The following is a 22,871-nucleotide window of genomic DNA, read 5'->3' on the forward strand; positions in this document are numbered from 1 at the left end:
CACTTTTAAACAACGCAGCTTCAAAGTCCTATTCTAGTTTAATCAACCAGCCAACCAATCTGAGACTCACGCCCTCGAAAAGTATGGAACAATCAATGAAACGAGATTAGTCAACCTGCGTGTTGTGCTTGGGGGTGTATTGTTGTTTTGAGGACTTGCAAGATAACGCACTGTAGCGACATAGAGCAGATTTCGATTTGTTACCAAGGAATGAATTGAGTGCAAATCAGTTTCAATTACAACAGTGCTCGTGTATGACCTTCAAATACAGGTGTTACGCGAGATACTGGTAATGTAGCCGCAAATTATAACCAATACATACAGTAATTATTTAAAAGCGTCTAAAAACTGTCACACCCAAGCAGAAGAATATACTGAAAAGCAGTCAATCCTTTTGATAGTAGGCAAAGGAACTCATGGGCATTATTCCTATTAACGTATGCAAGACCGATGTACACATAATCTTACTTCCAAGGTTGACATTTCACTTTGTGCTTAAACGTAATCAGCATGTTATCGGGCCTGCTACAAAACGCATGTGTGTGTGTAAGCATTGGAACACAAGCTTGTCAATAGCTGATTGTTTTCCCACAAGAACAAAAAAGCGCTGAAATGCAACGAGGCTGATATAGGTAAAATATTAACCAGGTAATGAAGCAGGGATTTGCAGCACAAACATGCCACATACGTTTCAGGTCAGTTTTATTCCACACTGATACTGGTCTTAAAGCAAGAAAAAATTAGGATGGCGAATTCCAGGAGGTTTTTCGTTGCTGTTGTTATACTTATCCTGTTTGCAGCGGTGGGTTATGTCTTTAAAGGTAAGATTTTCATATGATGGTGTTAAGGCGCTACTTTTACATGTCAAAAACTGATTTTAGAGACATCATTTTTTCTTTTGGATTTGCTACTTTTGGTATAAGACGAATGTTTCAAAATAAGGGTTTTACAAATATAACAGATGCAATGCAACTAATGTCGCAAGCGTTGCAGATGATTGAATATGTTTATTTTGTTCGCCCTTTTAAATATTGGTGATACATTGTGAAAACAATAGCAAGGACTGGATTCACCAAAGCACAGTTAGACTGTTCCATTAAATTTAGTTGTATAATTGAACTCGAGTATTTACGTGAATTTCAGAGCACCAGTATCTTCTTTGGCAGTACCCTAACCGACCTTTCAGTCCAAACATTGTTTTAACCAGGCACTAAACCTCTAGCTGTTTGTTTAATAACCTTCGGAACATTGCTAAATATTCGACTTTTATGCACGTTTTTATCAAGTAGCATTTCTTTGTAGGACACCGTGGTAATAATCACCATGAAGCAAAACGTTCAGTTATCGACGACGCGGCAACAAAAGATTTGGCAAAGTTTGAATTTAACGATATTTTTAGCAGTAAATTCAGCTATAGCTCTGTAAGCCCAAGGTGGATTTCAGGTAAGACCCTTTTACAAACCATGAGGTTTTTTTTCGAAAACTGAGTTAAATGGTGTAAAGTATAACTCAAATATTTCTCAACTTAATACTAATAACAAAAACATTCGACTTGATTTCAGCTCAAAACGTGTGAAGTCTGTGATAAACGATGCGAAATCCACTGTTTCATATATTTGCTTGTAAAACAAGTTAAACTGTGAGGTTGGCTTATTGTCTTGTAACTTACAAACAAGGAATAGTGCTACTGTAACCAAAGTGGCATTTTAAGTCTTAAGATTTTGGCTAAATGTCATGTTATTTTCATGAAATAAATCGTTAAGTTTAATTTCAGGAGATGAATACATCTACATGGATTCTAACAGAAACGTTATGAAACGGAATGTTACAGATGACAGTGAAGTTGAGTTGATGCCGGGAAGCGTATATGTAAGCATCATGTGGTGTAAGATCCAGAGGCAAAAATTAAACTAATTTTGATCCTGTTTTGAAGAATGACAACGCAGCACGTTCGTACAAAGTTTCAGCCACTCAGGAATACATACTTCTACTGACAAACTACGTGAAGGTGAGATGATGGTGTTGGCAGGTTCAGACACGATGAAATGGTGTATAACAGTTTATTTGTTTACCGGCAGGGATGGAGACATTCGTACAATGGAACGTATCTGGTGTATGACGTTGCATTCAGGTAGGTTGAAAATCTTGCGCCGTTGAAGCTAAAATATGTGCATGTTATACTTTTTAGCTGCAATTCTATCGTGGCCCCCAAATGTGATTCCAAAACTTTTCATTTCAGAAGATTGTTTTGCGCTTGTATAGCCTTGACTTTGACTATTCCTTTTCTGCCTGCTCTAAAAAATGGGAAAAATGTTTGTCTACCATTTTTGTCACAACCCAAACAAAAAAACCTTGAAACATAAACTACAACTACAAAACAAAACTGAACTTTCTTCAACGTATTTACGTACTTAATCACATTTTGTTGCATTTTAAGGGGACTCCGAACAGATATTGTACTACCTGATGATACTCAATACATCACCTGGGCACCGAGTGGCAATGCATTGGTAATATGTCAAGACGGTTTCTACATAACAAGTCTTTATCATCACTCACAAATATCTACTTTTATGTGCAGGCGTACGTTCAAGGATTCAACATCTATTATAGAGCTGACGTAGACGCACCAGACCAACAAGTCACATACAACGGAAGAGCCAATCATATTTACAATGGTATCCCTGACTGGGTTTATGAAGGTAAATGAACAAAATCTTTCATTATTTTAGGAACGCTTGTCGTTTTCTGGTGCTGGCAAATATTTACACAGAAGACACTGTCGTGTAGGTGTATATTTAGCACGTTCGCCAAAAATCCAACACACATAAATGTTAAAGTGCTTGGCAGCCTTGGTCGGCTTTAAGGATAATGCTATTAATGTCTGATTTGGATCAACAAATACTCGTCCAGTTTATTCGCAAAACAAATTCCTTTAGGTATAATATTATTCTGCGAGTATTTTTTAATTTGATTTGTTTTCCTTTTGAAACACACTTAAAAAATAATATTTAACTCTGCACTGACATCTTGTGGTTTATCGAACAGAGGAAATGATTTCCAGCAACAACGTAATGTACTTCTCCCCTGATGGTGGACTTTTGGCATTCGCTCAATTCGACGACTCCAATTGTGATCACATCGAATTTTCTCGCTTCGACGGCGAAAAATACCCAAAAATGATAGACGTATCCTATCCAAAGGTACGTAGAATGACTACAAAAAATTTCAGTTTTAGTTTTCCAAATATCTTCTAGTTTTACTATTTTGTTGTTGTTCTTCAGGCGGGGACCACTCAGCCCACAAACAAAGTGTTTATCTATAACATTGCAACCAATACAAGCGTTGAGATATCAGCTCCCACAGAGCTCTCAAGCAGGTGCAAATTCTAACATAAGCAATAATATAATGAAAAACTGGGTTGGGTTTTCCTTTGGACAAAATATAAGTTGACTAATTTTATCATTTGGTCTGCAGTTTAAGGAGGTTTGAGACCAAAATATTTGCGAGTCCAACGTTTTTATTCTTTCTTTTTTGTAGCGACTATCTTTTCAGTCGTGTCACGTGGGCAAACGCGTCACGTGCTGCAGTCACGTGGTGTGACAGACTGCAAACCAGAAGTGTGATGTTGATGTGCGATCCAGGTGCAACAGATAACTGGAGTTGCTCAAAGGTATTTACCTTGATTACAAAAACTAAGGTTAATTAATCTAAACCCAATAATTAAAGATAAATGCATTTTCAAACACGGCCAAATGTGAGTATTGTCAGGATATAGAATCAAAATCTATTGTGGAAACGTATATATAGTATAGACGTATAAATTGTATAGCGTTATGTCACCAAATATGTCACGAGTATTTGCATTAACGACTGAACATGTCGTTTTACGTATATTTCTTTATATTTCTCATTAGACTGATGAACAGATCAGTGTATACTGTATAGACTATCTTTTCATGGTCGCATCAAACTTGGCAAACTACTGTAATACTGAAAAAAAATACATGGCCAAATACCCCAACATAAAAAGTTTTGCGAAAGCACACAAAGTCATGTGGGCATACAAACTTTATAATGTACTGGGATCAAACAAACTATTTTTGTGAAGAAATTTGATCACAACACTCCGAATGGTTGGCTTTTTCAACGTCGTCCGTATTGGATACCGGTATTTGGTCAAAGCACTGACGAATTCTTTATGGTTCTTCCTAACAATCAATACCAACATTTGACAAGAGTAAACGAAAACGTAGGTCACAAAATAAGAACTCATTTGAGTTGTTCAGTGTTTAACAATTCAAAATATATTCAACAGGACGCAAGGACGTTTCTGACGTCTGGAGATTACACTGTGACGTCATATAGCGCGTCATACCCAGCCATTGAGTTGTACAATGCTGACACGGATTATGCGTAAGTTACTTTAATCTTAATGTATTGTTAAAATGTAACATAAGGTCGATTGTTAAATCAATGAAAAATGAGGCCGATTGTGATGTCAGCTTCAAACCAAGACCGTTTTGAAGACTTAAGTTTGAATAAAACGGGATCTAGACCTGATTTTACAATCGGGCTTATTTATGCCCCAATACAATCAACTTTCGAGTCGAAACCGGGCTTGTTTAAAACATTCACGTTCGGGTTCGGTCCCAAATGTCTGTCCCATTTAGAACTGATCAACAGGTCCTGGAAGCTGGAACATTTGTTCAGCACAGAATGTAGCTAACAAATGAACTATGCCGTTTATGGGTCGTGTCCGTGTTTTTACAGTACTCGGTTTGCATGTGGGATTGCTCTAACAATGCGCATTTTCCATACAGATACTTTCTGTCAACATTTGATGGCCCAGAAAATAGACAAATTTACAGAAGAAAGGGAAGATTGAATGGAGGACAAACAGCCAGTGATGACCCCGAGTGTATCACGTGCAAATTGAGAACACAGTTCGAAGGCCGTTGCAATTTCGTCTCGCCCTCGTTCAGTACTGATGGCAGCTATCTTGTACTCGGTTGTAGAGGTTAGTTTCAGAACATTTCTAAATGAAGATAATTTTGGCTTTGGAATCTAATTTTATATTGTTTCACTGTATCGCACATATTTGGTTATGTCGCTATAGAGCAGTGGTTCCCAAACTTTTTCATATTTTTTTCAAAACGGTCCCTTCGCCATTATTTCGAAGGCTCGCGGTCCTTAAGCCCAAATGTGTATTTCACACAAACAAAAGTTGATTGCAGGATTTCAGCTAGTAATGCAAAATTGCGCTTAACAATTATCCAAAGACAGCATGTGACATCACAAACAGGACAAAAACATTACGATTGTGCGCGAACAATTGCATTTTTTGATAGAATTCACTCAATAAAGGCAATTGTTTAGCAATGGAGACAGTCGATGCTCAATTCTACTTTGATTTAAACTTATTTAGTGGCACAAACTGACGCCAAATAAGATTATAGAATTACTTTAACCGCTTCGCGGTCCCCCCAAAATTGCCTCACGGACCCCTAAAGGACCGCGGACCCCAGTTTGGGAACCGCTGCTATAGAGCTTTAGGAGCAATCCTATCTGATCAAACTAAACCTTGCAAAAATCAGCATCAGATTTGAAAACAGTTTAGTTAAATAAATATCTGCTAAAAGATTTTATTGCAACTTTTTGCATTGGTGATAGCGTTTGCAAGAATTTTTTTGCTAAAATTTTCCTGGGGGATGAACATCTTTAAAGTGAGATCATTTTCCTCATATGTTTTTGATCAAATACAAACCACAGTTGTAAGTCAAACCTTTTTAGTCGGGCTTGGACCCGGCTCCGGCTTCACATTGATTAAAACGGGCTTCATTTGGAACTGACTTAACACTTGGCCTCATTTGTTTCGTAATATCACACTGGCACATCTAACTCTTTCCGGCTGGTACGTTCGAATTTGGATCCAAATTTTCGGCCGGATTACAACCCTGTCCTAATCTAAAATCTAAAACGTTGTGATTTTCTTGAAAAATACTGATCAAATTCGTGCATTTTTAGGTGAAGGACCTCCCCTGTACTTGCAGTTCCAGGTAGATCACACAGCAACTGACTTTAAACAAGTTTTGACCAACCAAGTGATACTAGAAGCTAATGATGCATTGGTTGATGCTGTCAATAATACTCAGTGGCCAACAAAGTCATACAGATATATTACAAACACCTTATCCGGATACGGTAAAATTAATGTCAATTAGTAACCAATTATTGTGTAAATATCTGCAATATTAAATTGTAAAGGTAAATATTTGTTTGTAGCGTTTTGTCTTCGTCCGGTAGAGTAACTCGCCAGAAACACAAAATGCCACAAGCCAGGCAATCCCAGAAAGTATTTAAATAGAAGTTATTTACCATTCAATTTTAGACATCAGTATAATTTATTTTCAACACTAAAAAAAGTTAACATTAAATCGGTTAAGCATCGTCGAAGTTTAGAATTTAATAGCAGAAATTTGTTGTAGATTTGCAATACGAGCAATGGCTTCCACCCAACTTTGATGAGACTAAGCAATACCCACTGCTCATCGACGTGTGAGTATACGACAACCCTTAAGTATTAAAATATTAAAACTATAAACTTTGAAATGATATAAAGTCATTATTTCATTACTGCTTATTCCGATAAGGAATTAAAAGCATTACATGTTTTTCTAACTAAAAGTTCTTTGCCCAATTACACAAATGTACGATGTTTTTCTTCCTGGTTTAATGAGGATATACATAAGATGTATTTGGTGAAGAAGTTTTAGCCTAATTTTTCAGAGTAGATCGGTCAAAATTTATTGCACAGATATGACGGGTGTTTATAAACTATCACTAATTTTAGTCACACAAATTTTAACGAAACATTTTACTGTTTTTTTATATTGTCCTGGATTAGTATATTAATGTACAGTGATCGTTAGTCTGGGTAAATAACTCAGGCCTGATCCCAAAAGTAAATATAAATTTTAACATACTTCTCCGGAAAAAAAAACATGCTATATTTGAAAGCACTTTAAGAGTTTTTAACTTCCAACTTTTAATTAAGTTATGCAGGACCTGGTTACCAAAATGTTGATGCTTACTGGACAAGAAGTTGGGCTCCGGTTTACGTTCCAAGTGGCCTTGATGTAATTGTGGTACGAGTAGATGGCAGAGGCTCGAACTTTCATGGTAAGTAGCTCTCTCGTAGCGGTTAGTAATTTGTAGACTTAATCATTCACAAATGAACCCTTTAATGAAAACTTGCTACAAAAAATATTGCAATATGCTTAGTGTTCAGAAAATTCTTAACTAGAAAATGTATCGTTTACATTTCTATTTTGTAGGTGATCAGTTTATGCATGAAGTTTACAGAGCTCTTGGACAAAAAGAAATTGACGATCAAATTGAAGCCGCTAGGTGGTGTACTATGCGTTATTATTATTTATTTTTTTCTTCAAGGTCATGTTTAAGTTTTGTTTCTTACAAAAAAATCTTATTAGGTTTTTCGGTGCCAAACCATACGTCGATTCAAGTCGAATTGCAATTTGGGGTTGGGTGAGTAGAAAAAGATAATTTAAATGTTTATGAAAAACAACTTCCATCAATATTTCGATTTGCCAATTATACTGGAGGAAAATTTTGTGTATTGAAATTTTTTGGTCTAAAGCAGTAAATAATGTTAGTGAAATAATTTATTATTCTCCATCATTACCAACCAACTTAATAATTCGTACATTTTTGCAATAACAAATTGTTTATTGTATTATTAATATTTTATCTGTTAACAGTCGTACGGAGGGTTTGCCACATCTCATGCTTTGGGACAAGGGACCGATGCACTAAAATGTGGACTGGCTGTTGCACCACTTACTGACTGGAGATACTACGGTAAATATATGCAACCTATTTTTAAATTTGTGGGTTTTATATGACATTATTGTACACATGGCTTTATTCTCGAGCCAATCCCTTTGTTTTTTGTTTTATTTTATAACTTGGTGAATGAGCAATGCCTGAACGGATTATGCACACAAACAGGCCGTCGTCTATAGCTGCCTGTTCAATTGCAATTTCGTCTGCTGGGTCAATTTTTATTAGTTTTTTTTTATGTTTATAAATTTGGTGACTTTAATTTAGTTTGTTCTAAATCTACTGGGCTTGAGTAATGCCGCTGAAGATTCTTGCTCAGGGAATACACAAAGAGTCGAGACGGTGTAAGAACCCAAAGTTAAGTTTGGTCGCTTAACGACTAACTTTGCGAGTATAAATCAAGATCAATTATACTGGTGGCATGTTACTCGAGTTGAGTTGAGTCGAGTATTGGCAGAGATAAAACTTAAGTCAAAACAAATCCCTCAAAAATCATAACATATAATCTTCAATCAACACTATCGACAAATAGCTGCCCATGTCTTTATTTTTTGCAAAACAATATATCAAACCCGCTTGTTGCAGATACCATTTATGCCGAAAGATACATGGGTCTTCCACAAGATAACAAAGATGGGTACGACAAAGCGAATGTAATGAATAAAGCAAAGAACTTTCCACAATCAAATTACTACCTCATTCACGGCATGGCGGACGGTGAGTAGAAGTATTAGTGGTAATCATGCTTAATATAGGTAATTCACATTTTTGAGTCAAAAACTTTTTTTGCAAGGTAATTATAGATTCATGAAAAAGTTTACATAAGCAATTTACGATGTTTGCAAAATCTATCAATTTGTGATTTTATTTTTCACATTCATTAACGTTTTGTGTTATACAGACAACGTGCATTTCCAGAACGCAGCACAGCTCGAAAAGGCTTTGGTGGATGCTGACATAGACTTCAACAACTTCGTAAGTTTTAGCTCGTGTTTGCAGCCAATGCTTACAACAGTTTTAGTTATTACTGTATTTGAAAATTAATACAAAAAGGGTATTTAGATAGTAGGCTTTATAATAAAACCAATCTAAGTCAAAGCCAAGGAAGCTCGTGATAATTATGATTTTTGTTGTATTATTATATTTGTTTTTGCACACCTCAAAACGCAAACATTGAACGCTAAAACGTTACGCCAAAAAAACAAAATAGACGTATTTTTATGAATCAGCCTATGGCTACGGTTAGTTCAAGACATAGCTAACTCATAAAAAGCAAACATTTTAAAATGTGTTAATTATTTTTTTAGTTTTATGCCGATCAAGATCATTCAATTAACAGTGGACCAAACACATCTCGTCACGTATACCAAGTTCTCACCCGACAACTTTGTCAATGCTTTGGAATTCCAGTCCCTGCTGATGTGTGGGCGTAGGTCAATCTGCAAATACTTTCCATTTGCCACCTTTTGTATCTGTTTCTAATTTTGTCTTTCATGTGTATTGTGTACTAATTTACACCCACAGACACATTATATCTAATTTTTTATCTATTATCTGAAAGTTGCTATTTTCCCTTTTTTCACGTTATCTCTCAATTTTTGGACCTACTCTTTCTTACGTTTAGATTTAGATAATTTAAATATTTGACAAACGTTTGTTAAGGACCAATGCTTTGCACCACTTGATTCGGTAGCCAAATCAAGCAACATAAAATAACCAAAACGCTACCCCCAAACTCTTTAAATATGACTTTTACTCATATTAACCTAACTGTGATCACAAGGAAGGACTTACTCGTTGTGAAGATTTTATATCAGGTATGAGGTATGAAATTGGCAGCTTTGCGTAATTCTGATAATTTTTCAAATTTGTATACAATAAATTTTATGAGACCGACACAAATCGTCCAGTTCTTATCACAAATGTGTAGTGCTTGGTTATGCGGTTCAAGGTGAGTTCTTCATAAACCTTGTTGTTAGTACTTGTCTTGAATGAAGAAACGCTACTTTTTTACTTAGATTTCAGATACAGCAGTGGCTGCAGGGTTGAAAAAAGTTAGATAAGATTTTATGAGGTCAGAATGCAACTTCGTTAATGGTATGGCATTCTGTGCATCGTTTTTTTATATTATGAACGCATTTTGTTAGTACCAAAAATAAGAGAAATTCAACATTAAGTTATGAGTGACAATTTGCGGTATTTACTCAAAATCAACTCGTTCATTATGATTCCATAAATTATTAATGTTCTGTGTTTTGGAGACAACCACCCTTTTCCGAACGAACCATATCTTGAAAAGGCGTTGGTGGATGCTAATAAAGACTCTAAAAAAATCCTAGGATTTCTTATTGCAACTTTAGCCATTTAAAACTTACATACAAACGTGTATAATAAAGTCTTTCTACCACATAACAATAACAAAAAGCGATTTAAGCAGAATGGGATACTGCGAAAAAAATAACTACAATTTCAAAGCAGTCGAAGTTTTGAGCGGTAAAACTTTCGGTCAAATAAACTGAATCGTTTCTATAGTAAGAATTGTCATTCCGGGCAGGAACTTGGCCGAATGGTCTGGCGCGCCTGACCAATATACAGACATAAAAAACCCTGATCGGGATTCGAATTGTTAATGCTACGTCAATTACAAGAGTGCATGAGATTTCAGCACATGTTAAAAAGTCTACATGAGGAGGAAAAAAGGTTAATAGGCTGTCTTATGAAATTCATACAGATCGCCTACACTGTAAAAAAAAAGTCGTAAATTTTACAGGTCTACGTGTTGACAAGTAATATTTTTTAACGGGTAAAATGCAGTAAAAAATACGGATTTTTAATTGTAATATTTTTTTACGGACAAAATGAAGTAATATATACGGTTTTGAAACGTAAGATTTGTTTATGGATAAACTACAATAAAATTACGGATTTTGAAGTGTTATATTTTATACGAACAACCATAAGCAATAAAGTAGTGGTTCTTTTTTATCCTCAAAAGAATGGTTAATGCACTTGATCAATTCTTTATGACAGTGAGCTGTTATTCCCGTGTGGTAAACTATTGTGGCCACTCACGAGGGCCGTTACATAAGATTATCCCATTGCTACATCATTATTTCCAAAACTTTTGTCTCGATTTCCCGCTCTAAAAAAGTTGTGTTGGAATATGTGAGTTTGGTTAACTTTGAAAAAGGTTTGTTTGTATTTTGTACTTACATACAACAACAAACGTTTAGATGAGAATGATTTATTTGCTATATTGCGTCACCTTTTTTTGCGCGAATTAAAAAAATCGCAAGTCTGTTTTAATCGTTGTGAATCATGCGGCAAAATCACATGGCGCGCACTCACTCAAAAAAAGTGTCGGTCAAAGTATATCTATCAAACACAAGTTGTCGCACGAGAATTCATGGAGCGTGAAATGGGGCGACTTTGCACGCTTTTAACAACGCAAAGGATAGGGTTTTTGGTGTTTTTTTCAATAAACTGCCTTAACGACTAAATATTTTTTATTTCTAAATTGTCTTGCTAACAAAAAATTTTTTGCGTGACGTAAAAATGACGTCATTGGTTGCTAGGCAACGCGCATTGTTTGCAGGAAAGCAGTTTTATTGGCACTAGTTTGTCAAAAAATGTTTTTCTGCATCGTTTTCTAGCAAATTTGTGAAAGTAATCTTTATGATAAGTAATTGTGATAATAAAATGTAGTAAATATAAATGGTCCTGGCCGTTTTTAGTAATAAAAAATGTTGACTGTACAGATATTTGAAAAACTTAGAAATATTAAGTGTTAACCGAAGCAGTTTGTTTATCAAAGATATACTTTTTAAAGTCTTTGTTTGGGTTATACTTATTTTTTTGCTGCTGGAAAAAGTGCAAGCCTACAGAAATTTGCAATACATTTAAAAGTTCTATGATAAGATGAACTAAGTGTGTATATATAAACTTGCAGCTTAAAATAAAATTATACCAATATAATGAAGAAACTGGTGGATGGCTGGGCTTTTAAATGAACAAGCCATTCATTTCAAAGTATCTTTACTGAAGAAGAATTATCTAGTGTCCCATCACACCAAACCAATGTAAGAAGTTGCTGTTTGGCATGGCTCCTGGCTTGCAATACCAACAACAGGCATATAGACTCAGAAAATGGAAAACATAAATGCCAATGTTTTATTTTGCAACAACTTTGAATAAAACAGACACAATTAATGACATAAAATAGTAATGCATAACAAGATGGAAAGGCAAATAACATTCATTGATTTAAATGTAATTTTGTGACATTTAGTAGGCTGACACAGGATCTATTGGACTTCATGTAACTACTGTGTTTGAGTTTATGAAGCTTCAAAAAAACATGTCATACTGTGCTGTGTGTCTCTTAAGTTTTGACTTTTTTGATTTTATTGAATCACCAATATTGAAAATTGCTAATAATTCTTGCATGTTATTTTATGCCCTTAATGAATTTTTTTGGATTTTTTTGTGATATCCTCACACAACATGTATTGTGGGAAGTATCAGCTGAAACTGAAATAAATGAAAAAAGTGCCACTTTGGATGCAAAATTTCCCACGATACTTTTTATGTTGTACAGGTGAATAGATTTAAGAAGATTTAACAATTTTGTTGATATTGGTTGTTTCATGCATCAATGTTAGTTGTATTTGTTTATATTGCATTTTTTCTTGTGGTTGTGTTGCATATGACAGTACACATATTCAACATGGTATATAGTCCTTAATTGATGCAATAAATATTTTTATCACTAAAAGTGTCAAATATCTTTCAAAAAAATTAAAAACAGAGGGAAAGATTGTACAACACCTTTAAAGGTACTGCCAAAAGCTTTCAAAATTCAGTATATGCTAAAAGCGTCAAAATCCAGTAAATGAACGATGACGTCACTATTACGTCATGACTTTTCTGACCTTGGAGGAACATAGTCGAACTATTTATTCCAATTTTAGATGAATATACATCACAACTTTTGTATCTTTCGGGACTTAAGTAGGCTACATGTATATCTACTGGAAAATTTAACCGCTAAAACCTGATTTAAACTCTATTTCATGTTCATCAGTTCCATTTAAACATTATAAGTTGAGCGTAGTTATATTTTTATTCAAAATTTTGCAGAAATTGCAAAATCAAACACCGCAAAAGTATCCAAATTAATCATTTTATAAATCGGCCCCATAAGGCGCAATGCAAAATTCGCGCTAATTTCGCCCCATTTTCATCCCCACAACTTGTGTTTTCTATGGCGTGCGACAACTTGTGTTTTCTATGGATTTTGGTGTCGGTTGTTTTATTAGTTTAGATGCGAAGTAAGTATTGAGAGAAATTGATCATATTGTGTTTAAGTTTATTTTTATTGTTAAGTTAAGTTTATTATTCTTATAATAATTGTTAACAGCTTACATTGGGTCTGGTGTACTTTCTTGACCAAACGCAATAACTTCCGAACCCTATGACGTAACCTAACAATATTGATATATAATGAACTACGTCATAACCCGGATACGTCACACACATAATGACGTCACTATGACGTCATCATAAAATTTTACAGGACTTCTAAAAAACGCCATTTTGTGAAATACTCATCGTAGCGAGCCCAAACTTTGTACATGACGTCATCACACCTTCTGATGACGTCATGTAAAAAATGACGTCAATCGCTCGTCATTAACACAACTTTTTTACATCTTAAACTAAGTTAACCCTGTGACGCGACCAACGCAATCACAACAGTCGCGTCTCTGCCGTAAAACAGGAGTTAGGTACACTCCCGAAATAATATTCAAAATGGCGATGATGAATGATTGCATCCAAAGCAAGAAACCGTGCATGGAAATGCGTGTTCATATGGTTTCACCCGCGCGTGATCATACTGACCCAATTACAAGTCACCAACAGCCGAAAATCAAATGAACAATAATATGTGGAGATGTGAATTGCGCCCAAAAAGAATATTGCAAAACATTGGATCAGGTTCGATGGAAAAGGCAATTCTTTACAAAGCGACAATCCCGAAATCGATGGAAAGGCCCACCCCTCCTCTCGACCTTGCACCCCCTCACTTTGCCCTCCCAAGGACGTGCGCCACCCAGCGATTGTCTAAACAAAGGAGGTTTTCGTCTTATTGTGATGTCACAACGGATTATGGGACCGCGTTCGATGGAAAGAGTAATACTTCTTGATAGTTTGTACAAAATTTCGAATTGATACCTCAAAGGGTCTGTCGTTGAGAGCTGCCCCAAGGGGGGCACCTCGAAGTGACGTAATCCCAGACTTTAACAACGTAAAAGGCCTATGCTTGCACCAAGTGTACTTTCTTGACCAGAATTCGCGATCGCACTACGCAAATAGTAGAGCGCACAGAGCGACAATCGGGGTACCGTTGGAAAGGTCCATCCCTCCTCTCGACCTTGCACCCCCTCACTTTGCCCTCCCAAGGACGTGCGCCACCCAGCGATTGTTTAAACAAAGGTGATTTTCGTCGCATTGTGACGTCACAACGGATTATGGTAAAATTATGGGACCGCGCTCGATGGAAAGAGTAATACTTCTTGATAGTTCGTACAAAATTTCGAATTGATACCTCAAAGGGTCTGTCGTTAAGAGCTGCCCCAATGGTGCACCTCGAAGTGACGTAATCGCGGACTTCAACAACGTAAAAGGCCTATGCTTGCAGCAAGTGTACTTTCTTGACCAGAATTCGCGACCTTGCAAAGAGCCTGGAGCGACAATCGGGGTATCGTTGAAAAGGTTGATCCGCATTCTCGGTCTTGTACTTTCACCACATGGTTGTTGTTTTGATGTCTTCTGGTTTTGTTTTCAATACAAAAATATTGCCGTAGCTAGTTTTTCCCACTGTGAAATCTTTAACTCAATAAGGTAATTATCGACCAGATGCGCGACGCCCGTTTTAGATACATTGTAACAAGAGTTTAAATCTTAGTTACGTTTTATTGATGAAACATGACCAGTTACGTCAATTGTCATTATTTTTGTTCTTTTATCTACCGTGGTGCCGTATGCAGAGGCTCAGTAATTAACATTTTTGTCCAAAAATTAAGCAAATACGCTTGCGGTCCCCTTTGTGTAATTACGCTGCACACTGCTGTGCTTTTGCTGATGTTCGTGATTAGGCTAGTTGAAGGTGTAGTTCTTTGTGTTAGGAGAGTTTACAGTTTACATTTTGCGAAAAGTTTATTGTAAAAATTAAAAGCGATCGCTGCTTTGATCTGTTGTGTTTATCCACAAACTACAAGTAAAGCAAGACAATTTTATTTACATTTGGTTGTGGACGTTCAACAGGTGAAACAAGATGAAATATGTTTACACTTATGTGAAGATAAAAACAGGTATATGTTATTTTTCAACGGAGAAAAGCGGAAAAATATAGTATTAATCAGAACACCTTGCACATATAGGTTTTTAGTGGTGCTTTATAGAGCGTTAAATATAATTAAAACGTAGCGTTCGTCACGAAACTGCACGACAAGGGAAATCTAAATTAGTCAATTATCAATTTGTTTTGAAGCTTGTAGCAAACGCGAGTCGGTCGTTAACGTTAGGCCTGTGGGCGTACTGTCGATTTAAGAAACAGTTTCGGATAACAAAATCATCGGACCAAAGTAAGCTTATGTCGTTAGTTTGTTGTTGTATTCGCAGGTAGAAAAATGGTTCCGAAATTCCCTAAAAAGCTACATCTTTTACAAAGTAAAATAATGACGTTCTTTAAACATCAGCTGAAAACAGATTCCGGCAACAACTACTGAGACCTATTTAAAACGATCGATATAGTCTATCTGTAAAAATGTTGGCGCGTAGAGCTTATGGGGAAGTGGGAAAGGTAAATTCATTAAAACTGCTACAAAACTTGGTTCAAAGCTTAGTCATTTAAAAAAAAAAAACTATTTCCCAAGTATATCCCTCTCAGCAAATTGAGGATCTGCCTTGTTTGGTAGTGTTTGCAGCTTTAACTGAGTTTTTTGGCTGTTGGTGCAAATAAGTAACGTCTGATAGGACATGAAAACGCAGTCAATGTAGGTTTTGTCGCTCAAAAAAACAAGGAAGCATCTTATTTGTATAAATGCAGAACGCACATTACTAATTTTAACTGGAAGAAGCAGACGGGCTGTAAAAAAATTAATCAAAAGATCTTGATTGTTGCCAAAATAACACAAAAAATGCTGAAACAGACAAGCGGAAACAAATACTGTTTGCTACAGAGTATCACGTGTAAGCAGGGTTACCATACTGTCCTCATTTCGCAGATTTGGCCTTATTTCGAAGGGTAATGTCTTGGAAAAAAAAAATTTTGTCCTTACTTGTAAGACCTTGTGACCCTATTTTGTCTTGTTTTGACAATTTGTGGATAATGTCAAAACCCTCCTACAAGTAAAAGTAAACCAAGATTGTTATGACAAAAATATGCCGTGTAGTATATCATGGCTCGTATAAATGCAAAGATTTGTTTAAAAACCTATATTTCGTTTCGCCAAAAAAGCCATAGTGTGTTTTGTTACTTTTTAAGCCATATTGCGGTTATAATTTATTCTGGGGTCCATGTCGATTGGAACCTTGCGTATAAGCAGGGTTGCCATACCGTCCTTATTTCTAAGATTTGTCCTTATTTTTAAGGGCAATGTCTCAGAAAAATGTATTGTCCTTATTTCTAAGAAATGTCCTTATTTTTGACTGTAGTCCTTCTTTTGTCTTATTTTCAACAATTATGAGTCAAATCCCTGCTACAAGTAAAAGTAAACCTAGACCTGAGCTGTTGTGAAATGCACGAAACATTTTCTACGAACAAGGGGTTGCTGGAACAGATTGTTTCTGGCCAAAATATTGCATATGATATGTCATGGCTCGTATAAATGCAAAGATTTGTTCACAAACGCTTGCTTTGTTTCGTATGAAAATTTGATTTTTGCGGTTGTCCTTATTTTTGGTTTCAAGTCGATGGCAACCCTGCGTATAAGTCAATAAATTTAAAAGAAAAAGAATGAAAACACAAAAAACAAAATCTATTTTTTGAAAGAAGATTTTGCGCGTTCTACTTTTTGCGTAGTGGGCTCGCGAATTCTGGTCAAGAAAGTACACTTGGTGCAAGCATAGGCCTTTTACGTTGTTGAAGTCCGCGATTGCGTCACTTCGAGATGCCCCCCTTGGGGCAGCTCTTAACGACACACCTTTTGAGGTATCAATTCGAAATTTTGTACGAACTATCAAGAAGTATTACTCTTTCCATCGAGCGCGGTCCCATAATTTTACCATAATCCGTTGTGACGTCACAATGCGACGAAAATCACCTTTGTTTAAACAATCGCTGGGTGGCGCACGTCCTTGGGAGGGCAAAGTGAGGGGGTGCAAGGTCGAGAGGAGGGATAGACCTTTCCAACGGTACCCGGATTGTCGCTCTGCGCGTTCTACTTTTTGCGTAGTGGGCTCGCGAATTCTGGTCAAGAAAGTACACTTGGTGCAAGCATAGGCCTTTTACGTTGTTGAAGTCCGCGATTGCGTCACTTCGAGATGCCCCCCTTGGGGCAGCTCTTAACGACACACCTTTTGAGGTATCAATTCGAAATTTTGTACGAACTATCAAGAAGTATTACTCTTTCCATCGAGCGCGGTCCCATAATTTTACCATAATCCGTTGTGACGTCACAATGCGACGAAAATCACCTTTGTTTAAACAATCGCTGGGTGGCGCACGTCCTTGGGAGGGCAAAGTGAGGGGGTGCAAGGTCGAGAGGAGGGATAGACCTTTCCAACGGTACCCGGATTGTCGCTCTGCGCGTTCTACTTTTTGCGTAGTGGGCTCGCGAATTCTGGTCAAGAAAGTACACTTGGTGCAAGCATAGGCCTTTTACGTTGTTGAAGTCCGCGATTGCGTCACTTCGAGATGCCCCCCTTGGGGCAGCTCTTAACGACACACCTTTTGAGGTATCAATTCGAAATTTTGTACGAACTATCAAGAAGTATTACTCTTTCCATCGAGCGCGGTCCCATAATTTTACCATAATCCGTTGTGACGTCACAATGCGACGAAAATCACCTTTGTTTAAACAATCGCTGGGTGGCGCACGTCCTTGGGAGGGCAAAGTGAGGGGGTGCAAGGTCGAGAGGAGGGATAGACCTTTCCAACGGTACCCGGATTGTCGCTCTGCGCGTTCTACTTTTTGCGTAGTGGGCTCGCGAACTCTGGTCAAGAAAGTACACTTGGTGCAAGCATAGGCCTTTTACGTTGTTGAAGTCCGCGATTGCGTCACTTCGAGATGCCCCCCTTGGGGCAGCTCTTAACGACACACCTTTTGAGGTATCAATTCGAAATTTTGTACGAACTATCAAGAAGTATTACTCTTTCCATCGAGCGCGGTCCCATAATTTTACCATAATCCGTTGTGACGTCACAATGCGACGAAAATCACCTTTGTTTAAACAATCGCTGGGTGGCGCACGTCCTTGGGAGGGCAAAGTGAGGGGGTGCAAGGTCGAGAGGAGGGATAGACCTTTCCAACGGTACCCGGATTGTCGCTCTGCGCGCTCTACCTTTTGCCCAGTAGGCTCATATACTGCGGTGTTGGATTCAGTGTATACCTCTTTCGTACTTTGCTCGTATGGGATATAAGAGATAAAAGGAACCCAAAATCGTCATAATTCGCGGATTCATGGAAATCATATACCTAATTACAAAATGAAGCGTTTTTGATGATTTATTTTGTATTAATAATATTTGTCAATGTCAGAAGAAGAAGAAAAGGCGAGAAACCTGCTTTTGTTGTGACGCTTTTGGGCAAAAGGAGGCTGTTTTGTCGTAAAATTTGTGTTGAATGGTACCTTACTCCTATTTTACGGCAGAGACGCGACTGTTGTGCTTGCGCTGGTCGCGTCACAGGGTTAACTTAGTTTAAGGTGTAAAAAAGTTGTGTTAATGATGAGCGATTGACGTCATTTTTTGCATGACGTCATCAGAAGGTGTGATGACGTCATGTATAAAGTTTGGGCTCGCTACGATGAGTATTTCACAAAACGGTGTTTTTTAGAAGTCCTGTAAAATTTTATGATGACGTCATAGTGACGTCATTATGTGTGTGACGTATCCGGGTTATGACGTAGTTCATTATATATCAATATCGTAAGGTTGCGTCATAGGGTTCGGAAGTTATTGCGTTTGGTCAAGAAAGTACACCAGATATCGTAAGGTTGCGTCATAGGGTTCGGAAGTTATTGCGTTTGGTCAAGAAAGTACACCAGACCCCTTACATTAAATATCATAGATTTGGTGTGTAGTTTAGAGCTATGTCAGCAAAAGTTAAACAGCAAGTTGTATATCAGAAAGTGTAACTTTTTCTGCTGAAATTGTTCGGAGTGTTAGGAATAGTGGTTTAAATGTTTTAAATTGTGTGTTTGTTAAGTCCGCAAAGATTAGAGGAACTGTTTTTGAAACTTCTATGTATGTTGCTTTATCTAAAGTTGAAAGTGATCTTCACCTGGGGTTTATTATGGCATTGTTTATGACTAATTGTAAAATGTATTTGTTTGTTCGCAAGGAGTTTGGTTATTTATATCCCCATTATGGTGTTTATGAGGTATATACATCAAATGTTCCTACAACAATAATTTGTGTATCAGTAAAGGACCTGATGAACAAATTCCCATTTTATATGTATTGCAAAAATGCAACCAAGATATTTGTGTTAAAACAATCTGCTTTATTTTAATTTTGCAGGAAATTATTTCTACTTTTAAACCCTAAGAATGAATGCTCTTCTGATTAAAGTTTTGCCAGAACTGGCTAAAGATGCCACTCTTTTGCAAAGTTCTGCAACGTTTTTGGAAAAGCTTGGTGTATTAAAAAAGGAAGATTTTGAGCACGTTGAAGTTGGTGATTTACTTGAGCAGTTTAATCTGGTTCAAGCAAGGAGACTTCTTAAAGTCACAAAATCACCTAAATGTAAGGATATTTAATACTTTGTAATTAAATCTGGCAATAACCCTTTACAACAATTTCAGGTTTAAATGTGTCCTGCAGCAGCACCGAATCATTGTCAGAAGATAGTGGTTTGTCTGATAATGGTACTATGCAATGGGTGTATGACTTTCACATACCGTGGGAAAAATGTTGTCCAGCTATGATTGAAACATTAACTAAACAAGAAAGACCGACTGCTGCACAAACTAAACAACTGGTACACAAAATCATTGAAGATGTTTTAAAGGTACTTATTTAAAGTTTTTGATTTACTTGATTTAGTTACCAATTAAAAAAGAAGTGTCCAGTATTGCAAAACATAGTCCTTAACTTAGTAGGTGTGATTTTACACATAGTTTTTAAGAGAGCAATACTGTAAGTTTTAAATATCTGTGTATATATAAATATATATTGCTGTGCACCATATTTATATGCTCGTCTATACTTATGCTTAGATTACTGACAGGCCTGGCAGAAAAAACCTTGAGAGAATTGCTGTGAAAATTGTTGAGAAGTACCCGCTCTCATTTAAAGATGTTATAGGGACTATTGCAATTGGAAATGGCCATAATTCTTTGACAAATCAACTATACTATCGCTGGGAAAATGAAGTACGTAAACAAAAAAGAATTAACTCTGGTTCCAGCTCTTGTAGTTCCACAACATCCCCAAAAAGAAGTATGAAAGCACCATATGGTTTGGTTAACTGGAATCCAGATCCAGATTTGGCTAAAAATGAGGAAACATCGAAGTCTTGGCTGATAACGGAATTCAAAAAGGCAACTGTTGATGATACACAAGTTTTTGATTTTATGAAAACTTTGTATCCGCAACAACGGCAGCTGATCAATATGGGGGTCCCTGTGCAAAAAGTCCTAGATGAATGGCCCTTTCTGATGAAGCCAAAATTTATACAAAATGGATACATTTCAGATGCTTCCAACTCAAATGGCTTCCTGCAGTCTTAAAATTTACAAGTAAGGTTTTTTATTCATCATAGTGACACTGACAACCTTTAGGTGATGTACATTTGCATGTTTGTTTCAGAGCATTAACAGGAAATGAAAGTCCATCTGTTGCTGCAGTTGTTGTACGCATAAAAGCCCTCTGTGATGTGTGCGGAAACAAAACCCCAAGAGGAAAGGAGGTCTTTTCTTTGCTAAGTGCATATTTCAAGGAGGACACAAATGTTTTGTTTAAATGCTATAAGGTTTGTTACGCAAGATATACCTTTTTGTTTTGGACTGCAAAAGTATGAATATATATATATATACCTTTTAATTCTATTCAGTTTAAATTAATTACATTTTTTCAACTTTAATTTACAAGACGAATTTATGATGACAGAAATTCTCCAAGAGATCCCTCCCACACCCTTCCTGATTGTTTTTGGTATGAAAATTGTGTGAGAAAAATCACTTTTTTGTTGTAATTACCTTTTTGTGTGCAGGTGATACTGTTTCATGCAGTGAAAAAATAATTGTTGTGGTTGAAAACACTGTGATGTTTTCAACTGACAACTTTTTCATGGCTATGTCTTGTGTATTTTGCCTGTACTACATCTACAATATGAGTTATCCCAAAAATGGGGAAGCGACTTTGGAATTTATTCAAAGGTATTATAGTATTGCTATGTGATGTGCATAATAACCATCAAAATAAATTATGACTCTGCTTTGCAGGTACATTGCCATGATAAATGTGACTGGTACAAAAAGCAACAAGAGACGAAGATTTGCTGGCATTAACCATAAAGTTTTAAAACTTGGCAAACTCATGAAATCATAGAATGTGCCAATATTGAGTTGTGTCATTCAAGATGACGGCTTGCTGCTTACTGTAGGGTACAGTTAAACAGTTTTGTGTTTGGGTTTTTCAATTTTGGTGTGCTCTTTGTCGTTGTTTTTTAGGTGTCAGCAAAATTCTGCTGTGCTCTCAAATAGCAAAATTGAACATATCCTGTATTTACTGCTGCTTTGTATGTCCAGTGACTTTTACTTCTTCATTATACGCCATTGACTGTCCTTACCAGTATGTTGTTCATTCTGTTTGCCACAGTATGTTGGTAAATAAACAACTGTTTGTTTTAGGTTGTTTTTGTGATGTATTAAAGTTAGCAAAAAATTACAGGTAAAACTACTGGAAATATTTAAACGGTCACGTCCGTAAAATTTACGGAACATATTACTTCATATTTGCACGTAAAAAATACGGTAAAATATGCAGTGTTATTTACTGTTTAAGCAGTAAAAACTACGGAAAAAACATTAAAATTACTGCATATTTACCTGTATTTATTACGTGCAAATATGAAGTAATATGTTCCGTAAATTTTACGGACGTGACCGTTTAAATATTTCCAGTAGTTTTACACGTAAAATTTTTTAACAGTGTACTTCTTTTTCAAATCGCCCCCTTTTGGAAGTTAAAATTCTTAACTTTCGCTGCCACACATAGCAGAGGTTGCAAAAGGAACAACTAATAGATCCTATCTTCCTATCATCTAAATTGCTGATGCTGATATATGACAACTAAGGGAGCTATTTAGATCATATCAAGTTACGTTGTCAGTGCTGTAGGTTGTCAAAACCAATGTTCAGAAGCAGCCCAACCTGCATGTAAAGCGCTGGTTTGCAAGACCACTGACGGAAGTAGCAATCAAACAATGAACAGCTTGATCGTTTAGAAAAAGTTACATGGATTTTGATGATTACAATTAGGGAGTTTAAACTCAAGAGGATGCAGATAGATTCTTTGCGCTTATATTGAATATTGCAATAAATGTGTTTGACGGTCGTAAGATTCGAAAAACTATTTTGCTAGACATTTTTCTTTTAAAATCAGTATGAAAGACCTCGCCTGTTTCTGGAAAGAGAATGTCCTATGAGAGGCCAGCGCCCCGCAAAAGAAAAAAGGTAGTTACATCTGTATTTTTGGCATGACAGCTTTTGCAATGGATAATTTTTTGATAGGTTCACTATTAGGACAAAGGCCCATCAAAGGCCAAATATCAATTCAT

At 36.5% G+C, this 22,871-nt stretch overlaps 2 protein-coding genes across 3 annotated transcripts; both read left to right on the forward strand.

Annotated features, from left to right (window-relative positions):
• The first annotated feature begins 45 nt into the window (after window positions 1-45).
• LOC145204386 (dipeptidyl peptidase 4-like) lies at window positions 46-9,924 on the forward strand. Its single transcript, XM_080076903.1, has 23 exons — window positions 46-632; window positions 696-821; window positions 1,303-1,443; window positions 1,775-1,869; window positions 1,934-2,008; window positions 2,079-2,131; window positions 2,438-2,510; window positions 2,582-2,702; window positions 3,049-3,203; window positions 3,285-3,379; window positions 3,541-3,673; window positions 4,112-4,252; window positions 4,319-4,416; window positions 4,824-5,020; window positions 6,028-6,204; window positions 6,489-6,558; window positions 7,058-7,182; window positions 7,338-7,410; window positions 7,494-7,548; window positions 7,782-7,881; window positions 8,449-8,580; window positions 8,765-8,838; window positions 9,171-9,924. The coding sequence occupies exons 2-23, from the start codon at window positions 746-748 to the stop codon at window positions 9,294-9,296; spliced, it is 2,385 nt and encodes a 794-aa protein (XP_079933029.1). The 5' UTR covers window positions 46-632; window positions 696-745; the 3' UTR covers window positions 9,297-9,924.
• Window positions 9,925-18,367: 8,443 nt separating this feature from the next.
• Window positions 18,368-21,366, forward strand: LOC145205439 (uncharacterized). Of its 2 annotated transcripts, XM_080078164.1 has the most exons (6): window positions 18,368-19,834; window positions 19,894-20,099; window positions 20,786-20,829; window positions 20,900-21,062; window positions 21,200-21,244; window positions 21,303-21,366. In XM_080078164.1, the coding sequence occupies exons 1-5, from the start codon at window positions 19,639-19,641 to the stop codon at window positions 21,233-21,235; spliced, it is 645 nt and encodes a 214-aa protein (XP_079934290.1). In that variant the 5' UTR covers window positions 18,368-19,638; the 3' UTR covers window positions 21,236-21,244; window positions 21,303-21,366. The 2 variants fall into 2 exon arrangements, with proteins under 2 accessions (XP_079934290.1, XP_079934289.1); XM_080078163.1 differs by lacking the exons at window positions 21,200-21,244; window positions 21,303-21,366 and having other exon boundaries at window positions 20,308-20,829; window positions 20,900-20,964.
• The last annotated feature ends 1,505 nt before the right edge of the window (window positions 21,367-22,871 follow it).

Source organism: Phallusia mammillata, chromosome 8, assembly GCF_965637545.1.
Source record: "Phallusia mammillata chromosome 8, kaPhaMamm4.hap1.1, whole genome shotgun sequence".
Classification (NCBI taxonomy): domain Eukaryota; kingdom Metazoa; phylum Chordata; class Ascidiacea; order Phlebobranchia; family Ascidiidae; genus Phallusia; species Phallusia mammillata.

Excerpts from the sequence above, each read along its gene's own strand:
- LOC145204386 (XM_080076903.1), top strand. The coding sequence starts at position 746 with ATGGCGAATTCCAGGAGGTTTTTCGTTGCTGTTGTTATACTTATCCTG. Across the intron at positions 3,204-3,284 it reads TAGACGTATCCTATCCAAAG|GCGGGGACCACTCAGCCCAC; the intron begins GTACGTAGAATG and ends GTTGTTCTTCAG. Across the intron at positions 7,882-8,448 it reads TACTGACTGGAGATACTACG|ATACCATTTATGCCGAAAGA; the intron begins GTAAATATATGC and ends CGCTTGTTGCAG.
- LOC145205439 (XM_080078163.1), top strand. The coding sequence starts at position 19,639 with ATGAATGCTCTTCTGATTAAAGTTTTGCCAGAACTGGCTAAAGATGCC. Across the intron at positions 19,835-19,893 it reads AGTCACAAAATCACCTAAAT|GTTTAAATGTGTCCTGCAGC; the intron begins GTAAGGATATTT and ends CAACAATTTCAG. Across the intron at positions 20,100-20,307 it reads TCATTGAAGATGTTTTAAAG|ATTACTGACAGGCCTGGCAG; the intron begins GTACTTATTTAA and ends ACTTATGCTTAG.